General features: G+C 39.7%; 1 protein-coding gene across 1 annotated transcript in view; it reads left to right on the top strand.

The window, feature by feature from the left end:
- GPC6 (glypican 6) overlaps nt 1-25,451 on the top strand; it is a 771,666-nt gene that overhangs the window by 703,224 nt on the left and 42,991 nt on the right. The window contains exons 6-7 of the mRNA XM_074168620.1: nt 6,296-6,439; nt 10,991-11,020. Coding sequence (XP_074024721.1) covers nt 6,296-6,439; nt 10,991-11,020 — 174 coding nt within the window. The remainder of the gene's footprint in view (nt 1-6,295; nt 6,440-10,990; nt 11,021-25,451) is intronic.

The following is a 25,451-nucleotide window of genomic DNA, read 5'->3' as shown; positions in this document are numbered from 1 at the left end:
GTGTTCTGTTCTTCTGTGTCATGTCAGATCTGTAGAAATGATATATGAGCAGACTTCGAATCAGTCATCTGTCGTCTAATTTTTCCCCCTTATACATACTGACCACTTAGAGCTTCAGTGAAAATGACAGATACCTTGCCGGATGTAATGGGGTGCATGGAATGCAATTGCAGACCTAATGTAGGAGAAAAGCCACGCTTGTCAATTATTCTGAGACGCCGCTCAGAAAGCTTCAGGCAGGGTGCCAAAATCACACTATTTTCTCTTTCTTCAAACAATTTTGTATCTTGCATTTGACTGTACCCACTGAAAATGTGATGACTAGGAATCACAACTATTTTTCCACAAGTCAGTCAGTGCATTCTTACAATGGGAAAATGATGATGCACTAATAATGTTACACCTGCAACACCCACACACACGTAGATTATTCTTCACCACTGACGTACAGCTTTTTCTACCTAAAAAATCTGTCTCATGTCTGAGAGGAGGGTCTCTGTTGCGTTCAGTAGAATTTTGGGCCATTTTGTATAATGTTGTTTCACTTTTAAAAGGAATGGAACAAATGAAAAAGAACAGTTTCTTCCTCAAGGACCTCTCACTAATCTCATCCTCTTTGCAGCCAGAAGACTCAGAGTTCATTTAATCCAAAGTCCATCCCTCTCCTATTTCAAATATTTGTATAAAATTACCCTATTCCAAAAGTCATTCACATTAAATTGCACCATCAATTTGTCTTTGCATCACAAAATGATGTTTGCTGTTCTACCAGCTGCAATTATATATTGATATTTATTTGAGACAAATAGAAGTATGTTTGATATAACACGCTGACTGTACATTACTGTGCATATGGAGACAAAATTAAGTGAGCAACAATGTATGCTTTCCAACATAGTAAGTGTATAAAATAAGTAAGAATGCATGCTCTTACGTGAATTATGAAGTTTTCAGTTTCAGACATCAGCAGAAAAATACATCATGAACTTCTTAAGTCTTTATTTTTATGGTTTGTCCCTCCATTCTTCACTTGATGTAGCACTGAAGGTTTTGTCCAATATCTTTTTCCTATAAATATGCACCTCCTATTCAGCACTACTCTTCTGAGAAATAGTCTTCATGGTTACAGTTATACTAATAAATAAAAGGGGGACAAGGACCAGTGCCTGATCTTGAGGCCAAAGTGTCACAGCCTGATTCATTTCTATACTGCTGAGAGCTACCTTCTCTGGAGCCGTTTCATTCTGCAAAGAGAAAGTTAGAGCAGTCCAAGAAAAAGCCAATGAGTTAACAATTAATCAGTGCAGACAGTCAGGGCTTATTGCTTGAGTTCACATCTTGTCTTTCATTTCCTTAGAAGACATAAACCCTCTGTCTTCCACTCTTGATGGGTGCACATCAATACCAAGACAGAGAATTATAGAGGTGCCACATGTACCTCTTCTATCTTTGTACTTCCGACCAAGGACATACAGAGTCAGCCATATCCAGTACCTGTCACTGCATAAAACGGAGCATCTCTGTTCCTAGGCCATTAATTTTTCTTGTTTGTGTGCTGATTGTGGTTGATTCTTTCAGCAGTTCACATTAGCAGGTGCTAGTATTATGTTTAGATCCTCCAATTCATTGTGAGGCTGGAATCTTTCCCTATTTTCTCAGTATTTCTCAGCAGTCTGTATTCAGCACTGGCTGTCTAGAAAGTCTGGCCACAAATCTCGAGGCTTCATACACTGCTCACCTTGTGTGGGTGTCATGTCCCTAAACAACAGCCACACAAGGTCCTTATTTTGCCTTGGGGAAAGTCACATTCCTGACAGCTGCATTGTCTGGAGATGCTTTTCAAAAAGGAGCAATGGTCTAGAAAGTCAGACCCCAAGGCCTTTCTTCTAGAGGAATCTACATGCTTTGAATCAGACCTGAGTTTCTCTTCTCCATAAAAAGGTAAGGACTGAAGATCATCAAAACCAGCTTCCATAGCTTCGTCATCTGCAGCCATTCTGACAGAGTACCTTCTGCAAATCAGGGCACACAGACTGCAAAAACAATGTCTGAGCTGCCTGAGATGCCTGCCAAGACATCAATGCTTTTGAAGAGTAGGCTTAGCAATCTGGGTCTACCCAGACTTCAGTGGTGTTGCCTGAAGGTTGCCTCTGGTAGAAGTCAGGTTGCAATAGATTTACTTTGGGTTTCTCCTGATAATGTCTGAGATGTGTTATCTTCATTGTTGAAATCTCTTTGTTATTTGCCAATGACGATTCTTTGGTATTTGAACATTATAGTGCCAAACTCAGTGTCCATGAACAGCTTGACTATTTCTCAGGTAAAACCTTCATATTCTGTATATTGTTTCTCATGGCTTAGTTCATATCCAAGACTTAGTCATAGCATACATTTACCTTATTCTTATTCTCGTTCTCCCTGAGGTAATTCAGGGAGTCATATTCAGAGAGTAGTAACATATAAATGCTTATTTCAATCCTGGCCAAAACAAATATGTTTTGGGGCCTTCACAATCTTCCCATAAGGCTGTCAGTACCATTACCTTTGATTCCTGCTTCAAGTCAAAGAGTAAATCCTACATCTGTTCCATTTTAACAATATGAATGTTTACTAGTTGACATCTGCAGAGATTGCTTTTTCACAATAAGTGGAGAAAAACTCAAAAAACAGCAGAAAAGATGTTATGACATCCATTTTTCTTCAAAATGGAAACAATTCCTAATCTGATTGCATCAGCATAATTTTGTCTTCATTGCTACTCAAAACACAACATACTGGACTATTTTCTGCATTTTAAGCAGTCTGTTTCTATACAGATATGTTTGGCTGCTGTAAGTGTCATTTGGCTGCCATGCTGAGATTTTTCCACTTTCATAAAGGCTATCCCATAACTGAGACTCCCATTAATAAGTCTTAAATCTACTTATGTCTGAACTGATGGATGTGCCATTTTAACCTATAGATATATGTTCCTTTTCAGCAATTACTTAATCTAAAAAGATGAATGAGCTCCATGACATAGCAGACTACCTATGCATTATTTATAAGGAGGAAATCTTCATAAGACTACATCCAAGGTTCTTCTTAAAATAGCCCCTGGGTTTCATATTAACAAGACCTCTTCATTTATCTGTGTTCTTTCCAGATCCCTGTGCAGGAAAAATGTAATGGCACTTCAGGAAAAAATCAATGATATTCTATCTGAAGATGAGAGAGTCAATGGAGCAGTCATATAGAGAGAGACACTCAATAGCAAACACTGAGCACTAGCACGTGTCTAAATAACAGTATGACTCAAGGCTTCAGAGAGAACAAATTCTGCCTGCTGGAATTCAAAACCTTGAGTTCTCCTGGGAAAAGGACTCTTTTTTTACAGTATTTACTTCCTAGTCCCAAAGTATATAACCTCCATTAGTCAGCTCCGTAGGTGTAATTCTTTACGGCTCCATTGACTTGACCTAATGGCTTTGTTCATATCCCTGACCTTAGAGGTCTGGTGCTCTTTGTGACACCCTAGGATATCCCATTTGAGCTTTAGCTGCAGGTTGATGAGGAATGGTCTTGTGTTAAGACAGTCTGAACAGATGCCTTGGATATCTCAGGACACCACAAACTATTATAGATGCTGACGTGAGAGCAACTGAAGGGAGCTTTTGATCTCCACTGTCTAAAATGGGAGCTTAGATGTTCAGCTTAAATATAGATACCTACGTGAACACAGCTAAATTTAAGTTTCTTAACTTCAAATGGAATCCCTTCTGTAAATTCAGATGAGATGGACTACACTAATTATACATAAAATGCAATTTTTTTTAAGAGAGTGGATTTAGGCTGCCAATTCACAGCATGCGTAATGAAACGTGAATATTTTTCCAGAAATTGCTCAGTATCTCTGAGCAACATTGTGAAGAAAGTATTTCTGAAAGCTGCTTCTTAGGAAGCATTTGTTAATATCAGGAATCAACTTTACACTTTCTGTTCTGTCAGTTAATTCCTGGACGCAAGTTAGATAATGTCTCTTTTGCACTCAAAATTTAGTTACTGGATATTCTATCCTTACTGCATTTCTGCCAGTTAATCTAAAAAGTAAATTATTTATTCTTCTGTGATATAAAAATCGCTATCCAATTTCCATCTCTATTATTCTCTGGCTGTAAGTAAATTTGTTCATGCAAAACCACTTGCTACAACTATTTGTATGAAGCTAGACGCCACAAAGTCTATGTTGGTTTTTTTTTCAGTATGTCATAAGAAAAATGAAATATAAATTATGTAGACTCAGTTACTCCACATGGTCATACAAGTAGCCTAACAGTTACACACCGTGAATTTAAGAACATTCAGTGCCCTCACTTTCCTTTACCTTGAGAGCCAAGTTGCATGTTTTGGATAATTGTCACTTGCTTTTGTAAGAAAATACCTGATTGTTTAATTGACTTAATGGGATTTCATAGATATCTAAATAAAAGTTTATGTTTTCTGCACATAGTTTATCTTCAGTCAGAAGAAAATAAGTAAAATTTTGTAAGTATAACTGATGCCCCCAACATATATATTTGGCTGTTTAAATTGTACAGTATCATACACAATCATGTATAAATCTTTAACATTAATCTTAGTTGAACTCTTTCCTGCTGAAAAATTTAGAACTTTACAAGCTAAAATCATCTTTCCTGTTTGATTAAATTAATTTGTTGTTCTCATGACTAGGGAGGCTAGAAACTATTTTAAAAATCTTCCAGATATTCTCAAACCAGACCAAGTAGCATTCCACTCATAAATTAAAAATCCCAACAGGCTGTACAAGAACTGACTTGCTGGACTTTGAGTCAAAACAGACCTGATGATTTGACATAAATTTAGTACGAATCAGTTTCTTTCAGCAATTTTAAAATCATCTAGGGCCTCTAAATTAACATTGAGAAACCTAAATAAGAGCCAATTGTAACGTATCCTGAAAGCAACAAAAGTCACAGCATCCGTGGCTACGTTAGAGAGAACCACTCAAGGCAGAAAATCTAAAAGTCTAAAAGTGAAACATGAGTCTTTTTCATTACTGGCTCACAACATAGCTGTTATCTGCCATACAAACAGGCATAATCTGGTCCTAAAAACAAAACACAGCACCTGCATAAGAGTTTTCACCTTCACAAACCTCATTCAGACAGATTTGTTTCTGGCATTAGGATTTTGTAAAATATATCTTTAAAGAAACTCTGACATACGTAATTTTTTTCTTCTGAATGGAGGCGAAATGTTGAAATAGCCAAAATACAGTGGCCACAAAAAAGAAAGATGATTCCAGACCTGAAAAAGTTGGTATGAAGGCAAACACTAGGATCCTACTTCATCAGAGCACTTGAAAAATTTAACTCTGTGAATATTCTACCTGCTTTCAACCGAGTAACTTCTGTGAGAGTTCCTCTGGCATATATACTTGATATCCAGTAGTCAAAAGTGTCCTCTGTGTCCTTTTGTATCCACGAGATAAATGCTACTGAAACTTTTTTCGAAATGCAAGTATATGAAAAATTTCATAACCCTGAACATTATTTTTTATACCTAGAAAACAAACACAATAGCAGAAAATAATTCTCACTATTGCCACTCTATATGCCTCACCCTTCTTCTAGGGAGAGATTGGTAGGGAATAAGAAAGTAATCCAGTTATAAAACTATTTCATCATTGACCTTTCCTCTGAGACTACAAACAAAATTACCAGGCAGGAAAAGCTGTGGGTAGGGTTTATGAATGAGGTGTGAATCTGGGTAAATGCCACATTTTAACAAAAACTAAAATAATTATCAACTAAATCCTGCCACAAAGGACTTCTTTTTGCCCATTTCTCTTCCTGGAAAGACAGCAATTAAAATGCTTTCAGATGTCACTGAATTTCACTGAATTTTTAGAGGTGGAAGGGACCACAGAGATCATCTAGTCCAACTCCCCTGCTGAAGCAGGGTTGCCCAGAGCATGTCAGAGCATGTTACTCAGGACTGCATCCAGGCGGGTCTTGAAAATCTCCAAAGGGGACTCCACAACCTCTTCTTACAATAATCACCTTCCTAAATTAAGGTGGTTTTAAGGTCCCTATGTTTTTATACCTTCATCGAGAATTTAATAATGTTTAATTATTAACCTGAGTTTAATTATGCAGGGCAAGTGTTCAATTCACTATTATCAAAATGGCGGTCAAAGCTGGTTTCAAATATATGAAAGAGAGAATAAAGAAAGTATAAAATACCAGCTTCCCTTTTTTAATGATTTTCATATAACCTACAATGTCTTTTTCAGGTTTTTCAAGGATGTGGCCAACCTAAACCAGCACCTGCCCTGAGATCTTCCCGTTCTGTCCCTGAAAACTTCAATACTCGGTTTAGACCATATAACCCAGAGGAGCGACCTACAACTGCTGCTGGCACAAGTTTGGATAGGCTGGTAAGGCAAAGTGTATTCCAATTTTGAATTAGTAGAAATGGCTTGGTAATATAGCAGAGGAGTGATAATCTCCTGACTTTTTTTTTTTAATAATTTCATAATGACTCTATATAGTTTCTATGTCAGCTGTTCCAGCATTCCATAAATCTTTTTTTCTCCATTGGAAATGGTACAGAATTGCATTGCAGGAGAACAATATGACTGAGTTTTTATGTATTAGAAATGTTAGAAGAGAATAAACTTTTTCCTGCAGGCCAAAAAACAGATGAGCCATGACAGGTACCTTGCAGTATAACTTCTTTTCAAAAAGTGATCTACAGCAATATTTCATATTTTTCTTTTATTTGATTAAAACTGGTTTTATATATTAAAACAATTTTTAGAGCTAGTTCTCGAACGTATACACTTGGAAAGGCACATTGATTTGTTCCACTTCTTTACTTAATTATAAAATTACCACTGTCTTATTTCCATCCATCTCAAAAATTGACTTTTATCAGCTAAAACTTCAGTGATCGTTAATCTTGCTTTATTTATTCAATCATTTTGAAAACAAGACTTTAACATAAGATTATTTTCTTTGCTACCAGTCATTGGATTCACATTTCAGACTTCGATGTTCCTGCTATTTATACATCTATAGATTTATAGTGGGCTAATTATTATAGCTGGTAACACTGTCTCAGCAATCATCTTGAGGTAAAGCCAATGAGCGAAATTAAAGGGCTGTAAAGAGTCTGAATTAAACCAGACTGTACCTCATACCCTCCACTTGCTGAGCTTATTGCTGAACGCTTGACCAGGACTGGTCTGTCTGGCTGAAGACGGTCGTGCTCAGGGCCATAGCAAGAGTGAGGGGAGAGGAGCGGCCAGCTGGAAACAGTCCCCCCCCATTAGTTGTGGGTATGAGGTTTCAGTGAAGGGTACTCCCGTTGGTTACCAGGCAGGGGCTGGCTGCACTAGAGCACCAAAATGTCTTAGCAAGATTCTGATTATGACCCTAAAATGTCTAGAGGTTTCTCTGATCTGCAGCTTAAATCGCTGAGCAGGAACCCAAATATACTGATTCAGATAAGGACCTGGGTGCCTCCCTGACACCACCATTCAGCAAATTCCTTTATCAGTCACAGTCTTCCACAGTGCCAAGTCTTTCCAATTGCCTCTCTCTCTGCTGTTTTCTATCTATGTACTGTATTCTGTCAATCTTCATTGCAATTCAACTAAAAAAATACCATGGCATTTCTAGTCAGGGTATGGCATTACCCTGCAACAAAAAGCAACATTTATTAGTTCTCTGCTCTTCTGGAAATAGCATAGTCTGGTTATCCTAAACGGAGAGGCAGAAGAGAAGATGTTTACCTCCATTTTAGACTTCGGTCTTTCTACCACAGCAGATTCGTGTAGCATCTCAGGCTAAAAATCTGGCTGGTAATGCTCAACCCATATTTGACAGGTTCTTAACTTCAGCCTTTCACTTTGGATTGAAAGAACCAGCCCCTGTGTAATGCTCAGTGCAGAGATCTGGATCTTGACCTAGAATTGGTCAATGTAAAGTGAAAGGTCACCAGAGCCTGTAGGTTTCCATCATGCTCCGGGCAAAGGTAATGGCTGCAAACAGAGGAAGTGGGAGGAAGCACATAAAAAGGAAGGCTGGTAGCACAGTTCAGCTTCGATTACTCTTATGTTGTAAAGACAGTTCAAGCATTCGTGCAGCAAAAGACAGGTTTAAGAAAAATTCCATATTCACATAAGAATATTTTTAAAAACAGTAATATCTGTTCTAAACTGCAAGCTTCCAAATACGAAGCAGCATCCTGAATAAAGCGGAGATGTGTCATATGCTGCTGGCCTTTAAAGGCTGTAGCTAATGAAATTTGCCAATGCAGATAATCCTTTCTAACTCGTAAAATTTGTAGACTTTCAAAAGGGAACTTGTCTCCATATGATTTAGCTAGGTTTGTTCATGCATTATTTCAGGAAAAACAAAGAGCTTAGCATTGCTTCTTTTACTTTAAAAAGTGCTCAAGCCAAATACCTATTTGTTTTTCTTGCTGGTGATATTAAAAATATTTACTATTCATGGCCTGTTAACGACGAATGTTGGTATCAAATCCATCTCCAAATGGCAGTGATGCACGTATTATCTCCTTTTGGTTTGAGAACAACAATCCCTTGAGTTAGAGATGTCCACTGACCTCAGCTGGAGCAAGGAAAGGCTGTTTACGTGGATTAGAGCAGAAGGCCTTGTTTCAGAGCTGTAATCCCTTAGCAGCACTTGGGAAAGGTCACTGCCTGCATCTCACACCAACATGGGTAATTTTATCCAGAAGGATATAAATGCTGCACTCCTGCCTCGCAGGGACACCATTCAACCTGCCTACATTAGATCCTTAGCGTTTAATGTGCTGAATCAGTCCCTGAATCACATATCTCTCTTCATTAACTGCAGACAGAGCCTGGAGGACCAGCTTCAGCCAGATCCTCCTAACCCTTGCGACACTAACAGGATGTAAGGAGAGTCCCACTCACAGCAGTTTGCCAGTCTGCACACTGATCATTTTCTATTGCCTTCTTAATAAGACATACAGCAATATTAGTATTTTGATAGTAGCATCAAATAGTTAAAGCCCCTTTTGGTTATTATAGATATAAGAAACAAATCTTTCCTTGTGAGTCAGCTGACTGTACAGTCTTACATCAGTGCTTTTAGAAGTCTATTCTGGAGTTTGTATTCGTAAAACACTGTCAGACCACTTAACTTTAAACTGTCGTCACAAAGTCCAAACATGCAGCTATGTAAACCTCAAAAGAAATGAGAAACAATTTTGCTTTCATCTTTGACAGCATGTCCTCAAAGAGACCAAGTTTAGAAAATATTTCCTCTACATCTCAATCTTATGCAAACATGTAGCATATCTGTACCAATTTTTTTTACTCCTGCTCATATTCCTCATAACCTGCTCATATTTATAAGCTTAATTCAGATGAGCATATTTTATCAGGTATGTTGCACAAAGAAGCCCTCGTAAGAAGCCTACACTGAAATCATCAAGTACTGAACCCTTCTGAGAAAGTGCTCCTTCGTCCTTGCCTGAACTTATGTGATGAATATAGCTATTCCATTCCAAGAAGGAGAGCAGTTTCACGGTGTTATTGTCATAGCTGTACCCAGTAAGAAATAGATCTAAATAAATAAATCAAAGAAATAGAACAAAATTAATTGTGAGAAACATGAAAAAAAGAAAAAAAATCCCCCAAAAGCAGTGGTACAGGTGGTTTAAAATGCATCAGATGTATTTGGGAAGTTACACAGAGCTTGAGAGAGTTGTCTAAGCATAGACGTAAAGCACCATCTGAGACACCCCAGAGTACCTGAAAGATGGGACTGGCAGATATGGCACAGGACTAGAGGAGACCAATATAATTCTGGAGCAGCAGTGGCAGCCAGGTAGAATATGCTGCAGCATCTCAAGCAATTAAAGATACCCATGCTCAGGCAATTTAATCACATCTTCACAGCACAGAGCCTAAAAGTCAGGCTCTTTCTGAAGTCAATGGAGAGAGACACATCTTTGGAGAGTGATTCACCCCATCAGGCACATACGCCTCACAGACTGGGAGATGAAAGGCTCAACCAAGATATCCACATGTAGATATGCAACACTGGGATGCCTCGGAGCATATAAGACATCTAATTGAGTTGGCAGATAGGACAATCCTCCTGGACTGGCAGTTGAAGGCTGGGTAGGAAACCCCAGAGGATGTCTGCTATGTGGCATCAAAGAGGTAGAACAGAACTGAGCCCCAACTTTTCTCAGGTCCCTCTGAGTGGAATTCAGCTACATAAACATAGTCACCTAATGCTATTTGAGAAAACTATGGTCTTCAAGATGTCCAAATGTGAAAGCAAAGTTACAGGAGACCTGGCTGAAAGTAAGATGGAATATCTCAGAGCTACTAAATTCACTTTCTATGCCCGTATTTAGGTAGCTGGATTCCATCCTACTTCTCTGCTGACTTTAACAGAAGCAAAAATGAGGACTTTTTTGATTCAATACAGACATCCCTAGTATAGATACCTATAACCATCTATCTAGATTTGAAGTCTAGATGACTGTAGTTTTTACCGCTAACAGAGAGAAATAAAGGTCTTTGTTCAGTTGTCTAAACATAGGTTTAGGCAACTGAATTGAGATCAAATATTTGTAAAGCACGATTCATCTCATCCTAAAGTATACATTCAAACAGCTCAGAGAAATTATGCCCTATCCCTCTACTACAAAGTGCCAAAAAGTAACAACCTTAAGCCAGGCATCTAGCAATTACATCTGAAGTTCAATATGATAAATATCGTCAGAAACAAAATAATTTTAACCACTGAGCTCAGCTGCTTCTGTAGAGCATGATGTAAGATTTGTCATTTAAAATCAACTGCTTATAAAGACTCGTTAACTTCTCTGTGGTTGCCTGTTTGGTATAACCTGTGGTTTACTTTGTTTTGTTTTGTTTTGTTTTTCTGTTCCCTGAATCTGTTTCCCTCTTGCTTCCCAGAGGACTATCTGGAGGACAATGCAACATGGTGTAAGCTCTGGTATTCTTATTCTTCACCTTCATTCCCATTTGTCTTTGTACAATGCTGGGCAAAACAATTCTTTAAGTTTCATCTTCACCATCTTTACTTTGTGTGTGTCTTGTAGGCTAAAATGCTGGCAGTTCTTTCTGTAGTTTTGCATCCTGGCTGATTTAATTCTGCCCGGTGCCCAGAGCTGCAGGTTCTTTCTAGTAGTTTTCTCCCACTCCAAGGATGATATCTCACACCCAGAAAGAAGCGTATGTATTCTCTCTGTGAGCTAAAAGCTGGCATAACTGCCCCCATGGTCTCAGACCCAACATTTGCACGTGCAGCAATGCAACCACCGGCTCTGGGGGCTGGGCCTTGAGATAGCACTGGAGCAATGGAGAGAAGCTCCCAGGACTTCCTGGTCTGTTTCCCTAGGATTGCCCCTGTCTCGCTGTCCGGTCTTGGGCAAACCATTGAGCTTCTCCATGGGAGCTTGGTAAAGTAGATTCCCTTATGCTTTCCAGCCTGTGAATGTCAGAGGTCCCTGGGTTTCAGACAGAAGGTCTCCTAAGCAGGGTCCAGGGCAGCCCAAGGGGAAGGCAGGAACCATGCAGATGTGCATCATCTCACTTGTGAAGTACCTCAATGCATTTAGCTCGGACTGTTACATCCTGCTTCTTAGCAGGACTAATTGGTCTACAGAGAGCTCCGTGATGATATAGCCATAATACCTCCTGTGTTTGAGCTGCCTCGAGTACCTCTGTATCCACTGCACACAGCACGGCACTGCCTTAATTCAGCTGGAATTTCTCCCGAGAACATACTGCAGCCTGACCTGGCTGGACGTGGATAAAATAATTCCACATTTTCTTTCAGGAAGACATGGAAGCTGTCTTGATTTTCCACAAGGGAGCCGATGCACTATTAACCATATAATACATAATGCACATGCATACTATGGAGAGAGGCAACTGAGAAATTGGCCATGGCATTTTGCAAGTGATTTACATTCAAGTACAGTATAGTGGCTGCATAGATAAGTGGATGAGCATGCACCCAGTCTGAAGAAGAAAACCTTTCATGCTCTTTACCCTGGGGAGGTAACACATTGTTCTGCACTTTGTAGGAAAATGTTCTTTTATCTTCCCTACTGCTTTCCTTAAAATAAAAACAAATAAAGTCTCAATTTCCATGAGCAACAAACCCTGAAACATTTTTTTAGGAATAAAATGGGATGTATTTTAAGTGTCCATTCAGTCATATTTTTAAATTTGGGGCTTTTTATTCCATTGTGTAATGATTTTTGTTACAATTTAAAAAATGCTATAGTAACCTAACAAATCTGTTGTGAACAATTCCTTCCCAGTGTTCCAAAACTACATGAATTAGAAAATATGATTAAAAAAAAAAAACCTGCTTTGCATTTTAGCTCTAAAAGACTAAAATTAACAGGACTGTATACTATGAAGACATTGACCTGAATTGCCCAGGGAATCCTCTGGGCCACTCCTGAAAGTGGAGTTTATGTTTCAGGTTTTTTAGAATCCATTTAGTTCAGAGTCTAGAAATGTTAAATATATGCAGTGATAGCACAATCTTCCTGATATAGGATGCTTGTTCTCAATAGTTTATTTCTCAAGACGTCCTAGAATAAAATCCAGTAAGTATAAATCTCAGAGGGTTTAAAATACTGAGACAGATTTCTTGAACACCTTCTGCCATACAGAGGCCATAGAGAAAGATACAATGAGCCTGTAAAAGACTTCATAGCTCAGGAGGTATTGGCCATACTCTGAAGAGTGAAGATGACAGGCTTATGCAGGTGTTCTAGAAGCCCACTGACTTCCCACAGGCTACTCCCCCCACAATTCTTAGATGTTGTGATGTTGGACTTGCCATTTCACCCTGTGTGATGTTAATCAGCAGATGACTCCTGTTAAATGTACGGGAGTTATCTGCTGTGTATAGCTCCTCTATTTTTTAGGTTTTGTGTGCTTAAGCAGAGCCCTATTTCTTAATAGCTGTCTGGATACAATACACACAATGAATAAATATATTTTACAACATTTGTTGTGGACATTTGGTGACAGATTTAGGATTTTCTTGGTTCTCCAAAAATAGGTGTTTGCTCAGTGTCAGGTTTTGTTTATTCTCAGTTTCTGTGTCACAGCAATATCTAAGTAAGTTTAAGTCTGAGTGAACGCTTTTTCCCTCATGGTTAATACCAGTTTCAGGTGGCAAAGGTGGATGAGTGATGGTGGCTGTCAGAACCCTCCTGGGAGACCTGCCAGAGTCCTGTTTTTAAAAATGGCGATGTTATTCCATCCCCGAGCTGAGTGGTTCTGCATGCTGTGGTGCCTGATGCATTGCATTCCTAATGCACATGAGGCAGTTACTGAGAAAGAGCTTTAGTATAGTAGTTGCCTCTGCCTTCAGGTGGAATGTGTCTTCCTGCTGTTTGGACCCTGTTCAGTATGAGCAAGGAAAGACCACCTTCCAACAGTAACAGGAGAGACAGCTCTCTACCTTACTTAGTTGTCCAAAAAAATGCACGGTCTTGACCACCATGCAGTGTCTGCCTTGCCTGAATGGTGATGTGTTGCCTGTCTCATTGAACACAGTGACTGCTTGAACATCTTCTAAAAATGTACTCATTAGTACTGGTTGAACAACCTTTACCTGATGAGTGTGAAGACCCACTAAGAGTCATCATCTTTCCAAGAATGTCTTAGGGGTATGAGCAGTATTGTGTATCCCTGTTACAGAGACGGGAAATACAAAATGTGTGGGCAGAATCCATTCCTGATTACTAGACTTCTCTGCACACTGTAAGATGAAGAAATGGCATAGTCACAGGTCTTCAACTGTTGTACATTGAGGCATTATGTGATTCCTGATCTTGGCTATTAGGGTAAAAAAAAAGCAGGATGTGAAGGCTAAAGGTTGCACATCTGTGCCATATCAAACCAGACTAAGATGAAGTGGGATTTATTTGCCCTAGCTTTTCATGTTTCTAATGTTGCTATCAAAGTCTGACCTATCACCTCATTCCTTTATTAATTGATGGAGAGAATTAGGCACATCCAGACCTTGCATAAGATACTCATTTGGAGATGACAAGAATCTGAATTACCCATTTCTCCCCACTGAGTATGAAGAGAATCTGGATGATTAGCTCAGACATTCAATTTGTAGATGTCCAAATGTAACCGTAATGCTGGGCTTTGGAGTTAGGCTCTATGAATCAAATGTGCACAGACATTTTACTCTATAAAACATATTGATAGATAGTTCTAATCATACTTCTAATCATACTCATTGTCATGGTGTCACCAGGTACCTAGAAGGATGGCTAGCCTCCAACAAAAATAATTCATTCCAGAGGCTGCACAAGTTTTATTCAATGGCAATTTCCCCTTGTAAATCTGGATTAAAATCCTCTTCTTTCCATTTGATGTTTTAGCCTCTGCTCAATAAAGACAGTGGGGGTTTTTCCAATATACAGAAAGTTTGTATTATCAGCCTCTGGAAGATGAATCTAAGCAGGAAATACATCAACACTGCTCTTTCAGCTGGAAGATAGATGACATTTCATTTCACATGCCTGTGCATGAATCTGCGCAGAAGGAAAAATGAATTCTTAATGTTCTTGTTAATGGAAAAGAAAGATAGTGACTATATAAACATCCTCTGCACTTTAGCATTTTGATATGATATTAAAAGAAAAAACATTGTTTAAAAATTGCTAGCAGAGCTTGTGTCTCCACTTGCAGTGCATAAACCATGCTCATTGAGATGCTTCCAGGTAACACAACAGCAACAGCGAGGACTGACTACCTGTCTGAAAGGTGTTACACTGTGATGAATTCTTGCATTGTTAATATGAGTACAACCAACAAGTTCTAAGTTTTCATAAAAAATGGTTTTTGTAATATATCACCAGTTCATTTACCCCTAGAAAATTAGTGTCCTTTTGTGCAAGTGACTACAGACCATAAAATATCTTCTCAGCAACAGTTAGTTGTGCACAAGTGTGGATGCCAACAGAGAAATTAAAGCTTTGATAATTTCAAAATTCATTGCAAATAGTGATTCTCACTCTCCAAAAAAATATATGTGTTATACTTTACTGGCAGTTAGTTCTTTCCAGCCCTTTGCAGCTATTTTTATTTTGCTAGACTGTAGCACACAGATATATTGTGGACTTATAACAGGAGTGTGCAACGCCAGACTCCACTTATAACAAATAGTAGGTTACAGCAGACTGAAAACTGATTTCCCAAGCCAAATATCTCATACATTTTTCTTTGCTTCTAATAGACAGAAATTGACACTTTACGTACTTGTATGTGTATTACTAGTGATTAGAGAGGAGGTAAAATACAAGGACTAAAAAGGTTTACCTTCATATAGATAGTGACCCTTTTGTGAACTTTCTTTAGTCAAAACCAAATATTTTACGTTAGGAAAGATTTCCTATATTTTCCTCCTGCTTTTTTTATCTCACATCCCCCAATCATATCAATATATCGGTTTAGGTTGTTGGGACAGTAATAAAGACGCTCCTATAATGCAGCTGCCTGTAAACAGCAAAGCTTGAGTGACTAGTTACAGATACTCAGTGATGGGAAAGCCAAGACCTCTAATAATTCTGGGGAAGAGGGAAGGAAAGGATACTTCATATCTGATTTTATCCATCATCAACTCAGTCTAAGGTTATGCGTCTGTTAGCAGACCCAGCAGAACTTTTTGGATCCTCAGTCTGGGTGTAGACCCTAGCAGCATCACAGCTTCACATTAGGGCAAAATGCATAACCCTCCATACTGCCACTCAGGTACTTAATAACCATGGAAAGCAGAAGAACACCTGCAAGATACTTCAGCAGATCCCACTCTGGACACTGGCATGTACTGAGGTACACTCCAGTGACAGGATTAGGACTTAGTAGCATGGAGTCCCTCCACAGCTGATTAAGAAAACAGGCATTTTCAATGCTTAATTCCCAGTCTGATGTAGACATCTGCCAGAGATTGCATAAATATCTCCCTGGAAGTGCCAATGTTTCTCTATCAACTATGAAGAACTTTAGGCTTGACAAGATATTTAGCTTACAGAGGACTAAAACTGAGTTAGATTAACCCCTGCTGAGCAGTCAATACCTGACTTCTCCACAAATAGCCCTACTAAAGTGAACATGACCGAGGCTATTAGAATTTAGGACTTAGGTGTACTCACTGAGGATTGATTAGACGCTCACAAGTTCACCATGCTTTGCTGGTTTTGCAAACTGTTGGCAGCAATCATAAATGACCATCATGTACATGTCTTTGTCGGTTTCTTGGGTTTTGCTTCTTCTGCACTGAACGTATGTCATGCATATGTCATTTCTGATACATAAGAAATGGAATTCACTGTGTCGTATTCAATGTCTATAATATGGGTGTTATGTGGAGCTGGGTTTGTTGATCTCCCTTAGTAGCAATGGAGAACTAGTCAAGGTGGTAAATAACAAGGAGAATTCACTTGCTGAAACACAAGTGCCCCATGCCAAGTAAAATGACCTGTCCTATCCAGGTATCTCCAAGAAGTTAATAGATGCGATAAGGGCCTTACAGGAGTTCCTCAGTCTTCTGGATGCTCCAGAGGACTCCAAAATGGCATTATATTCATTTATTTCTGTGTTGAATGAAGGATCTAGGAGCTACTCATAATATTCTAAATCAGACCAAAACGAGGCAGCAGGACACCTGAATAACTCCCTAGACGCCACTGACTCAATTGGCTGTCCAGAGAGGCATCTAGGGCCTTCACATGAGGGTCTCAGGTATGGTGCAGGACCTACTGGAGACCTGTACTGGCATGTAGAAGAGAGAAAAGGCCTGCAAAGGCAGTGAATACCTGTGTGCAGGCAACTGCATCCCACTCCAAGTCTCCACTGTCTGTGGTGGGGTTTGAAACACAGGTCACATGTCAACACTCACACTGAGAGCTTTTAAATTCAGGCAAGACTAACTCACTTCCAGAGCCTGATGGAAAACCAACTGACATTGCTATTCATTTCTATGGGAGCAAACCACATTGCTGATACACAATCAGCTCTTAACAGTCTGTGGTATAATTGCATTCGCTTTAAAGTGCTGGGAATTTTGCTTTCCTATTATATATCTGGACAGCTTAAATACTATATAGGAACCCAAATGTAAACAGACTGGAATGAAAGTTGTTTTTCTCTTTAAACGTTCAAGCCCATGAAAATTTCCAGTACATAATAATAACTGTGTTACCTAAGTAACTGCTACAGTGACTAATGTAAAAAGCTAATTGCTTGAAGTGCATTGCCTTTTTTAATATAACGTACCTACAGTGCTCATATATTAGAAGCATAATATATATGCAGAAATAACAGAAATTTGAGAAACGCATTTCTTCTACTGAAAAGAGCAGCAATCACTGATAGAAAAAAACTCTCTGCATAATAAATGAACCTGAAAGAAGCTTCCTTTTTCCACGATCTCACAATGAATGTTAATGGGTTTAAAAATCAGTGAACATTTATAATCTTAGAAATAATATGTACATAAAAATCTTTTCAACTGTTATTCATTCATTCAGATGAAATCCGCTTAACCAAATGGAGATATCTAGCCCCAGAGCTAGCCAAATAATGTATCCTTTACTATCAGCTGAGAGAAATAGGTGCTTTCAGGGCACAGTTGATCAGAGTTACTTTAAAAATCTCTATTGGATTAAGATGCACTTGCACCCTTCAGATCCTGTTTCTCACCATTGACTGCAGAAGAGTTTGCAGCTCAGACGGGGAGGGACACTGGTGTCCTGTGAGATGAATTTCATTTTCAGACTCTATCTTACAGAGCTCATAGTCTACAAACCCAGATAGACTGTGAAATTACTGTCATACACCTTGACGGTATTTCTACTTCATTTTTTTTGGCAACAAGGGGTCACTCTGTGCTGCATTGAACACATATTAAAAATATGTTCCTGTCTTGAACACCTTAATGAGGTCTTCCTGTCAGGCGTTCTTTTCTTCTGAAATAGAAGATGCAGGGTTCTCGGTCATTTCTTATTGTGTCTGTAGGATTTTCTAACCATCCATTTGCACTACAGGAATGAAGTTATCCAGAAAAAATAATCAGCTGTTTCTGTAAAGCATGATCTTCATAATTTCCAAGTTAACAAGTCCGAATTGGTAACTTCACTTTGTGCCATGAGGGAAAGAGGAGAAAGTTTACCTAGTCTTCCCCTTATCACTTATGCTCAGGCAATTCAGTTCAGATTACACCTCCAAGCACAGAGTAGCAGAGAAGCAATGTGTCCAGGGTACAGGTATCACAGAGTCACAGAATCTTCATGGTTGGAAAGGACCTTTGAGATCATCGAGTCCAACCATACACAAAAGAAAAAACCAAACACAAAACAAAACACCCAACCCAACAATCTCAGGCACTAGGGCATGCCCTTAAGTGCCATGTCTACATGTTTCTTAAATACCTCCAGGGTTGGTGACTCCACCACCTCCCTGGGCAGGCTGTTCCAGTGCTGGTAGACTGTGAATACCCTCCTCTTCGTGAAGTATAGAGCACTTTCTCAAGTAGTGACGGGACTGCGAAACCATGGCTGGCTTTATTTGCAACCCATCTCTCCCAGGTTGCAATGCCCACAGTTTTAGGAAAGAAGAGGACAGCTCCTGTTTCAATCCCACCTGGCTGTCACAAAGGTCACTCACGTACTAGCACAGCTCACTATGCCAGCCAGAGGTCACCCAGGTAAAGACCTTTGTTGTTAGATGGAAAATGGTGAACTCAGTTCCTCTCTGCCTACAGAGAGAAGCCCAGCTTCATCATGTTTTTCATCATCACCCCTGGCTTGATAAAAATCAGTGTGGCAAAACTGAGTCCCCTAAAAATCTCTTTTATCATAAAATCAGCTGGATGTAGACAGATGGGAGAGGGATTGATTGGAGAAAAAATACTGCCTGTGAAATGTGCAGGAATGTGACCAGCTGCAAATTGACTTGGTAATGTCCTGGGACAAAACCCCTGAAATTCTCAAGCTAGTTGTGGAAGCACTTTTTAAAAATCCTATTTCCCACAGGTTGTAATACTGATTTATTTCGGTGCTAAAATGCGAAATAACATGGCTGGCAAACACTCTTTCAGAAATCTAGAAAATAGTTAATGATATATAGGGACATATTCTTCAATGTCATTTGTTCCTTAATGTCTCCCCATGGCAAAGGCACTGTAATCACTTCAAGGCCACTCGTACCCATGCTAACACACTCTCCTGCCTCTCTCAGCCATCCACTTTATCAGAGAGAAAACAGAGATTAGAAGAGCATCATTGTAAAAAAGATGTGGGCAGGATATTTCCCTGACCTATAACTACCTAAAGGTTTAACTCTGGCCTCCTGGACCAAATGACCACAGCTGCCCTCTCACTCTGGGATATGAGCCATACTCTGTCGGTACTCAGTGGATGCTAAGGACACAAACAAGTTACTGAACTTTGCACCCTGACAGCTGCCCACACACACTCATGGCAGCCACTCTGGAAGCTCTCCAGCAAACGCAAGTGAATTTACTGGGCTTTCAGGAAGGGCTCAGCTACTGCGTGTTGACCACACAGCTGAGTTTAGACCCACACCTACATTTTTTCCCCCCTTTGGAAGCGCTGGAGTGTCTGATGCTTAGGAAACCCAAATGTGCTTTGCACTTTTTCAGGTAGCTGTGCCCTAAGCCAGCCAGGAGTGTTTTGTCATTTTTCATTATTAATAGTGATAAATAACAGGATTAACTATACTAAGGTTCTCTTTAGGGTTTATTGCACTTCTGAATGCAATCTTATCTGGTTCTGAGACCTTATTGTGCTATCTGTTGGCTTGCTGAAGTGTTTTCTAAGAAAGAAAGAAATACTCACACTATAATCCTGGCTAAAGACAAACTTCCATCAAGGAGTCCGGGGCTCAGCCTTCATTTGTACAATTCGCCATTTAATTTTAATGGATTAGATTGCATAGTCAGGGGAAATGTGCACTGATAAGAACATACCTGTGAATGCTTCATTCTTGCTGCATTGGTGGAAGTTGCCATAGCAACTTATCAGGGTAAGTTAATCGAGCTTTGCCTGTTATCAGAAACCAGACGGAGCAAAGAATCCCAACTATGGATCTTTAGGCAGCTGTTAAAAGTCAGATTGAAGTTCAGCTAGAGGTAAATAGGGAAAGGGTCTGTCAGACAGAAATCATAAACGTAATATGTTGGTATAAAGGAATTACAGAGGTAAACGGGGAGATGAGGCAGAGCAAGGAGCATTTTAAATTTTTATTGCTAACATTTAAATGTTTTTCTGGTTTAGAAAGTGTTTATTTAAATAAGAGTCTGCTATTCCATATGGTTTGCTCCATTCCTTATGTGACTACCATCTCACATTTGCTTAGACAAAGCAATTTTTCTTCTCTATTCAGTCTTATGGGGGTCAGCCCAGTGTAGGAAAATCGAATCTCCTAATTCTCTTTCACATGCCATCATTTATAACCTCCAGGAACCTCCTGAACTCATTTTCTTTTACAGTACCTGTCTATGGCTGGGTGGTGATTTGTGAAGGAGAAAGGCAACATGATTTTCAGGGGGTAGTGTGGGGATCCTTGCTAGACTAGCAAAAAACTTGTTTCATGGAGCATGACGGCGACCAAGATAGTGATGCAGAGAAAGGTGCTGGGTTTTCCACCGAGGCTGTCCTGGAGCACAGGGAGAAGGGGAACAGTACAGAGAGGTCTCAACAGGTTTCCCCGTGTTGTGAATATTTAGGCAGGGAGGCTCGAGGTGGCCAGGAATTTCTGTTCTGAGAACTGGCTGTGTACTTACATGCAGATTCAGGGAACACCAAAACTCTTGAGGCCTTTGCTTGGGAACACAAAGTGTGTTCTTGTCTCCTTCTATGCCCAGCAGCCAAAGAGGGCAAGCAGTAAAGTTTTTCCTTTTTCCTCTGTGCACGGTTTTTAGTTGACCTGTAGGCTTTTGGGTGTGAAAGACCTACGCCTACTGGCCTGTATGACAAGGGATGGCAGCACAGCGCTGCAGCCTGGTAAAGACATCCTACAGCTCTGTGTGTGGAGCGCACGATGCTGGCTGCCACCATGCGAATAAGATGCAGCTCTGCACTGCAAATTCAGGGGAAGGAGGCCAAAAGCATGAGCCTTGGGTAGCTCACTTCTGAATATAAAAGGAAAGCCAAGAGGTGCTTTTCATCAACACAATCACCAGCTTTTAGCCTGCATCATACAAGACAGCTTGAGCTAACTTTGCTCTTCATCTAAAGAGGTACTAATCCTGAAAGGATCCACGGGCATCAAATGAATTTGAATTTCAACAAGCTAATCAGAAAGCCCAAGGTTAGCCTGGCTTGGGAAGGTACTAAGCATCTATCTAGTTTCCATGAAGAGCACTCATCTGCACATTTTTCTTCTGATATTTTGCCAGGTTTTCCTAAATAGCAAAATAAAATGAGATAAAATTGCTAAAACCACGTTGAAAGGAAATGTAAACATCGCAGAGATTTGGCTGGCATAGTACTTTTCTTAAAGGGCTGGAAGCCATCTGTAGGATAATGTGAGGCAAGTTATATCTTCTGAAAATAATTGAACCCAAGAAGCATGTCAACATAAAAGGAGGATGGGTAAGCCGCTTCAGATAAAATTAAAAATGACTCTACCTTTTCTGGATTGAATTAAAATATTTCGTGCATTGAAAAAATCATGGGACTTTTTTCTTATTTATTTTTATAGATACAATCCTTTTTAGGATTCCTGACAAGATGAAGGGTCTATTAATCTAAGACTGTACAAACATATCTTTTGCACCAAGAACTTGAGTCAGAAATTAATTCAAATCCTAACCACCCCAGCCCTTGGCCATCAAATCCTATTTCCTTTGAAAAGCAGGCAGGAGGTATGAATAATGCAGATAATTCTGGTATGTTTCTTCATTATCTGGTTTTGGTCCGGACTAGAAACAAATAAGCAAGTAAATGAAGTGCAGTAAGCTTCTGACCTAGCCTGCTATTTCAGGTCAAAGCAGATTGCAGATGTATTCTACAGATTTCAAAGGTTCAGAAAAATGAAGTACTCCAGTTTTGGGATGGTTCTGAACTGCATTTTGAAAAAGAAAAAAGTCATAGCTTGGTACCTTCTTGCTTTGATGCATAACACTGCAGAAGCTGGAACACATCTATGCAGGTCTGCATAGTCCAGGCAAGAGTCCTGGAGAATGTTGCTCCCAGTTAGAGACAAGCTTGCAGAAGGGTTGCTCTGAGAGCAGCCTACCGATTGCTGTGGTGCTTTGCACCTTTCCAGTTCTTCTGTATTTCTGCTGTTTGAATAACAGTTTTCTTCTTGCTTGCTTGCGTGTTGTAAGCCAAATCTTAAAGAAGTTATAGTAACAATGGTAAAGTTCTGGATTTTAACGATGTAACCTGTGGTCTCTTTCCTTGTTTTTTTTTTTTCTTTTTGTATCTCTTTTGACACAGCTTTGCCTTCCTCTTAAACCTGCAGCGGAGTTCAAACCCTTTGCTTTTTCCATCATAGGCTCTAGCTATGAGTTATAAATTCGGCTTCATGAGCACTTGTACTTTAGAATAGAATAAGACAGGCAAAGCATCTGTAAGAAACAAAACTTGCTTAGATGCAAGTGCCTTTGATCGGCAAATGTGGCGAGGGCACGGGGAAAATAAATAGGCTTATCTTAAAATAGGACATAGTTTAAAGTCATTCCCAGCATGAAAGTATTCTCTTTGCACAGCTGAAACAAAAATGATGTAGGATAGATGTTAGACACTGACTATTCTGAAGAGGAGCCTGTAGAAACTGAGCTTACTCATCTCCGCCAATGAGTTTACTTGCTGTATGCCTCAAGACAGAGAAGCTGAAAGAACATGTAAAACTAGGAGCAAGTTGATGAAGAAATTAAACTACAAAATGACAGGAAGAAGACAGGAAATGTAATGACCAGTATAGGCCGGTTCAACTGGTTGGTTGAATTAAAATTACCATATATGCAGCCTCAGGAAACAAAAGCTCCTGTTCCCTTCCACACAGTTTATAAAGTTTTGCTCCAGTAATGAAAAATGGAAATGAGCCTCTCTAATGAATTATAGCAATTATCTCTCTGCTGGGGCAAGGCAACTCTGAATCCTGTCGTATTCCCCCAAGAAAAGAAGCACTGTGTGCATTATTCACCACACACCTTGAGAAATTCAACAACATTTTCTTATTATTGTTTCTCTAAAGCACGAGGGTGCTCAATTGCCAGCCCATGGCACTTCTGGATTTCACGCTGTGAGTAGACTTTGACTTCACTGGGGTGTGTTTGCACAGGGAGCGCTCTGTGTATGAGCAGCTGGTTGACACAGAATGAGATTGATTTCTTGCACTGTTACAAGGCAGTAATTTATTCAAGGACTATGAATCTGGTTAAAATAAAATCCAAGTTGTTTCTCACTTATGGAACTCAGCTGACTTGTGCAAAAAGAAACTGGTGCAAATCATATTTTAAATGAAAACCTTTCTTTTCTGTGCCACCTGTCATGCAATGTAAGAAAAAGAATGCTAGCGTTTCCTTGTTAGTAGGACTTCATCTAGATTTCCTGGTTGTTGTTATACAGATGGCGCAAGTGATGTGTCAAGGTGAAAGGACTAGTACTAAGATTAAATCCATCTGTACTCATTCCTCTGCAGATAGGGAAGCTGCAAGTACTTCATTTTAACATTCGTGTATATTTTTCCACACACAAAACATTTATATTTAAACTGGCTCAAATGCATTCTTGTTTAAAACCGTTACCTAAAAATTGAGGGATTTTCCCATTAGATTATACTCAACTGGGCAAAAAGTGAACTAGTGTGGGTAAATAACAGTCATTGCAGGTCAAAAAGTGTGTTATCCTTTGGACTTTTTTCCAAAGAAAAAGCATATTTAATGCATCCCCCCTGCAAAATTAAGTTGATGTCTATCTGCGTTAATAAAAACTGAAATATGTTGTCTGTAAGGTCACCATTGAGGGGTTAATACAAAGTCTTCATTTGTGACGAACGACACCTATGCTGGATAGTTATTTGGATAGTTATTTTTATGCAAGATGTTATGTCAATCAAAGGCATCTGGAGCATCTGCGATGCCTTTATCTGAATGTTTTCATGTGATAAAAGTATACATTTATTTATATATTTGTATCATATAGGTATATCATGTATACATACAGCTAAGTTTTTTGGACTTGTAGACTCAAAATTCACAGTCTAAACAGAGATGTTCTGAGCACCCAGGAAAGAAAATTTGAACATCTCATGTCTGTACTTCCGCTCAACAGAGAACAACCTCTACAATTAACTGTTTAGAATGGACAGAGCCTGTTTTCTCTCCTTCTGCTGACAGTGATAAACTCTTTGCATCATGAACAGCCCTCGCCATAAATCTCACTTAAGGCCAAAGCTGTGTATCTTCTCATTGTCAGTATTCAGCCACACCACCCTGCACTTGTGGGCTCGAATCCCAGGATTCATAGTCACTCATAAAAATTGCATCAGGAGCTTTTGTCTCGACACACCAGGATGACCCTGACTTCCAAAGGCAAGGCAGACTTCACCCTTCGGGGTGCGTGTTCCCAAATGGTGGCGGGGGAGCTGCCTTCCAGGAACAGCGGTGCACCTGTGGCCACCAGCTAATCAAGAGGCTTATAATTGCCAGGGAGCAAAAAACAAGCAGAAGAGTTGTCTGCCTCAGGAGTTTGCACAGCTCATTGTACTGTGAAACGGGAAGAGCTGAGAAGGAAGAATGAGACTGGCTAATTTCCAGTTCATTTCCATGATACCTTATTGAAATGAAAATATGCCTAAAAGCTGCACAGTGTAGAAGAGGAGCAGACTCCTGAGGCTTTCATATGAGGAAAGCAGAGTCTTTGTAGGACAAGACTTCATTCTGTGGCTACTGTTTTATCCCTGTGGGTCTACTTGTTATTACTGCCCACGAGTAACCCAGTGGCAAATTGCCACCTCTTTCAGGTCTCTCTTCTTTTTTTTTTTTCCCCCCTCCCCTTTCGCAAAGTCTTTAATGGCTTCTGATCACTCAGGGAGATACCGCTGTCCTTTTCCCCCCAGGTTTGAACTTTACAATTAAAATGTGTCACGGGTCAGCTCTCTGCTCTGCAGTGACACAGACTAAAAATTCAGAAGTCAGCTCTCAGGAGCTGGTGCATCTCTGCCACTGAGCATCACGTCGCACTGTGGGAAGCTGCCAGCTTGGATCCTAGAGGCAATAAAGATATTTTAACACAATTCTGTACCTCTCGACCTGCCTCTCCACAGGACTAACTGGTTCACTTGAAATGGCACTGTCATCCAGTCCTCAGACTTGCAATGAGCTTGGCTGGGATTA

Source organism: Numenius arquata, chromosome 1, assembly GCF_964106895.1.
Source record: "Numenius arquata chromosome 1, bNumArq3.hap1.1, whole genome shotgun sequence".
In the NCBI taxonomy this organism is placed as follows: Eukaryota; Metazoa; Chordata; class Aves; order Charadriiformes; family Scolopacidae; genus Numenius; species Numenius arquata.
This window is presented reverse-complemented; position numbering and strand designations above follow the sequence as displayed.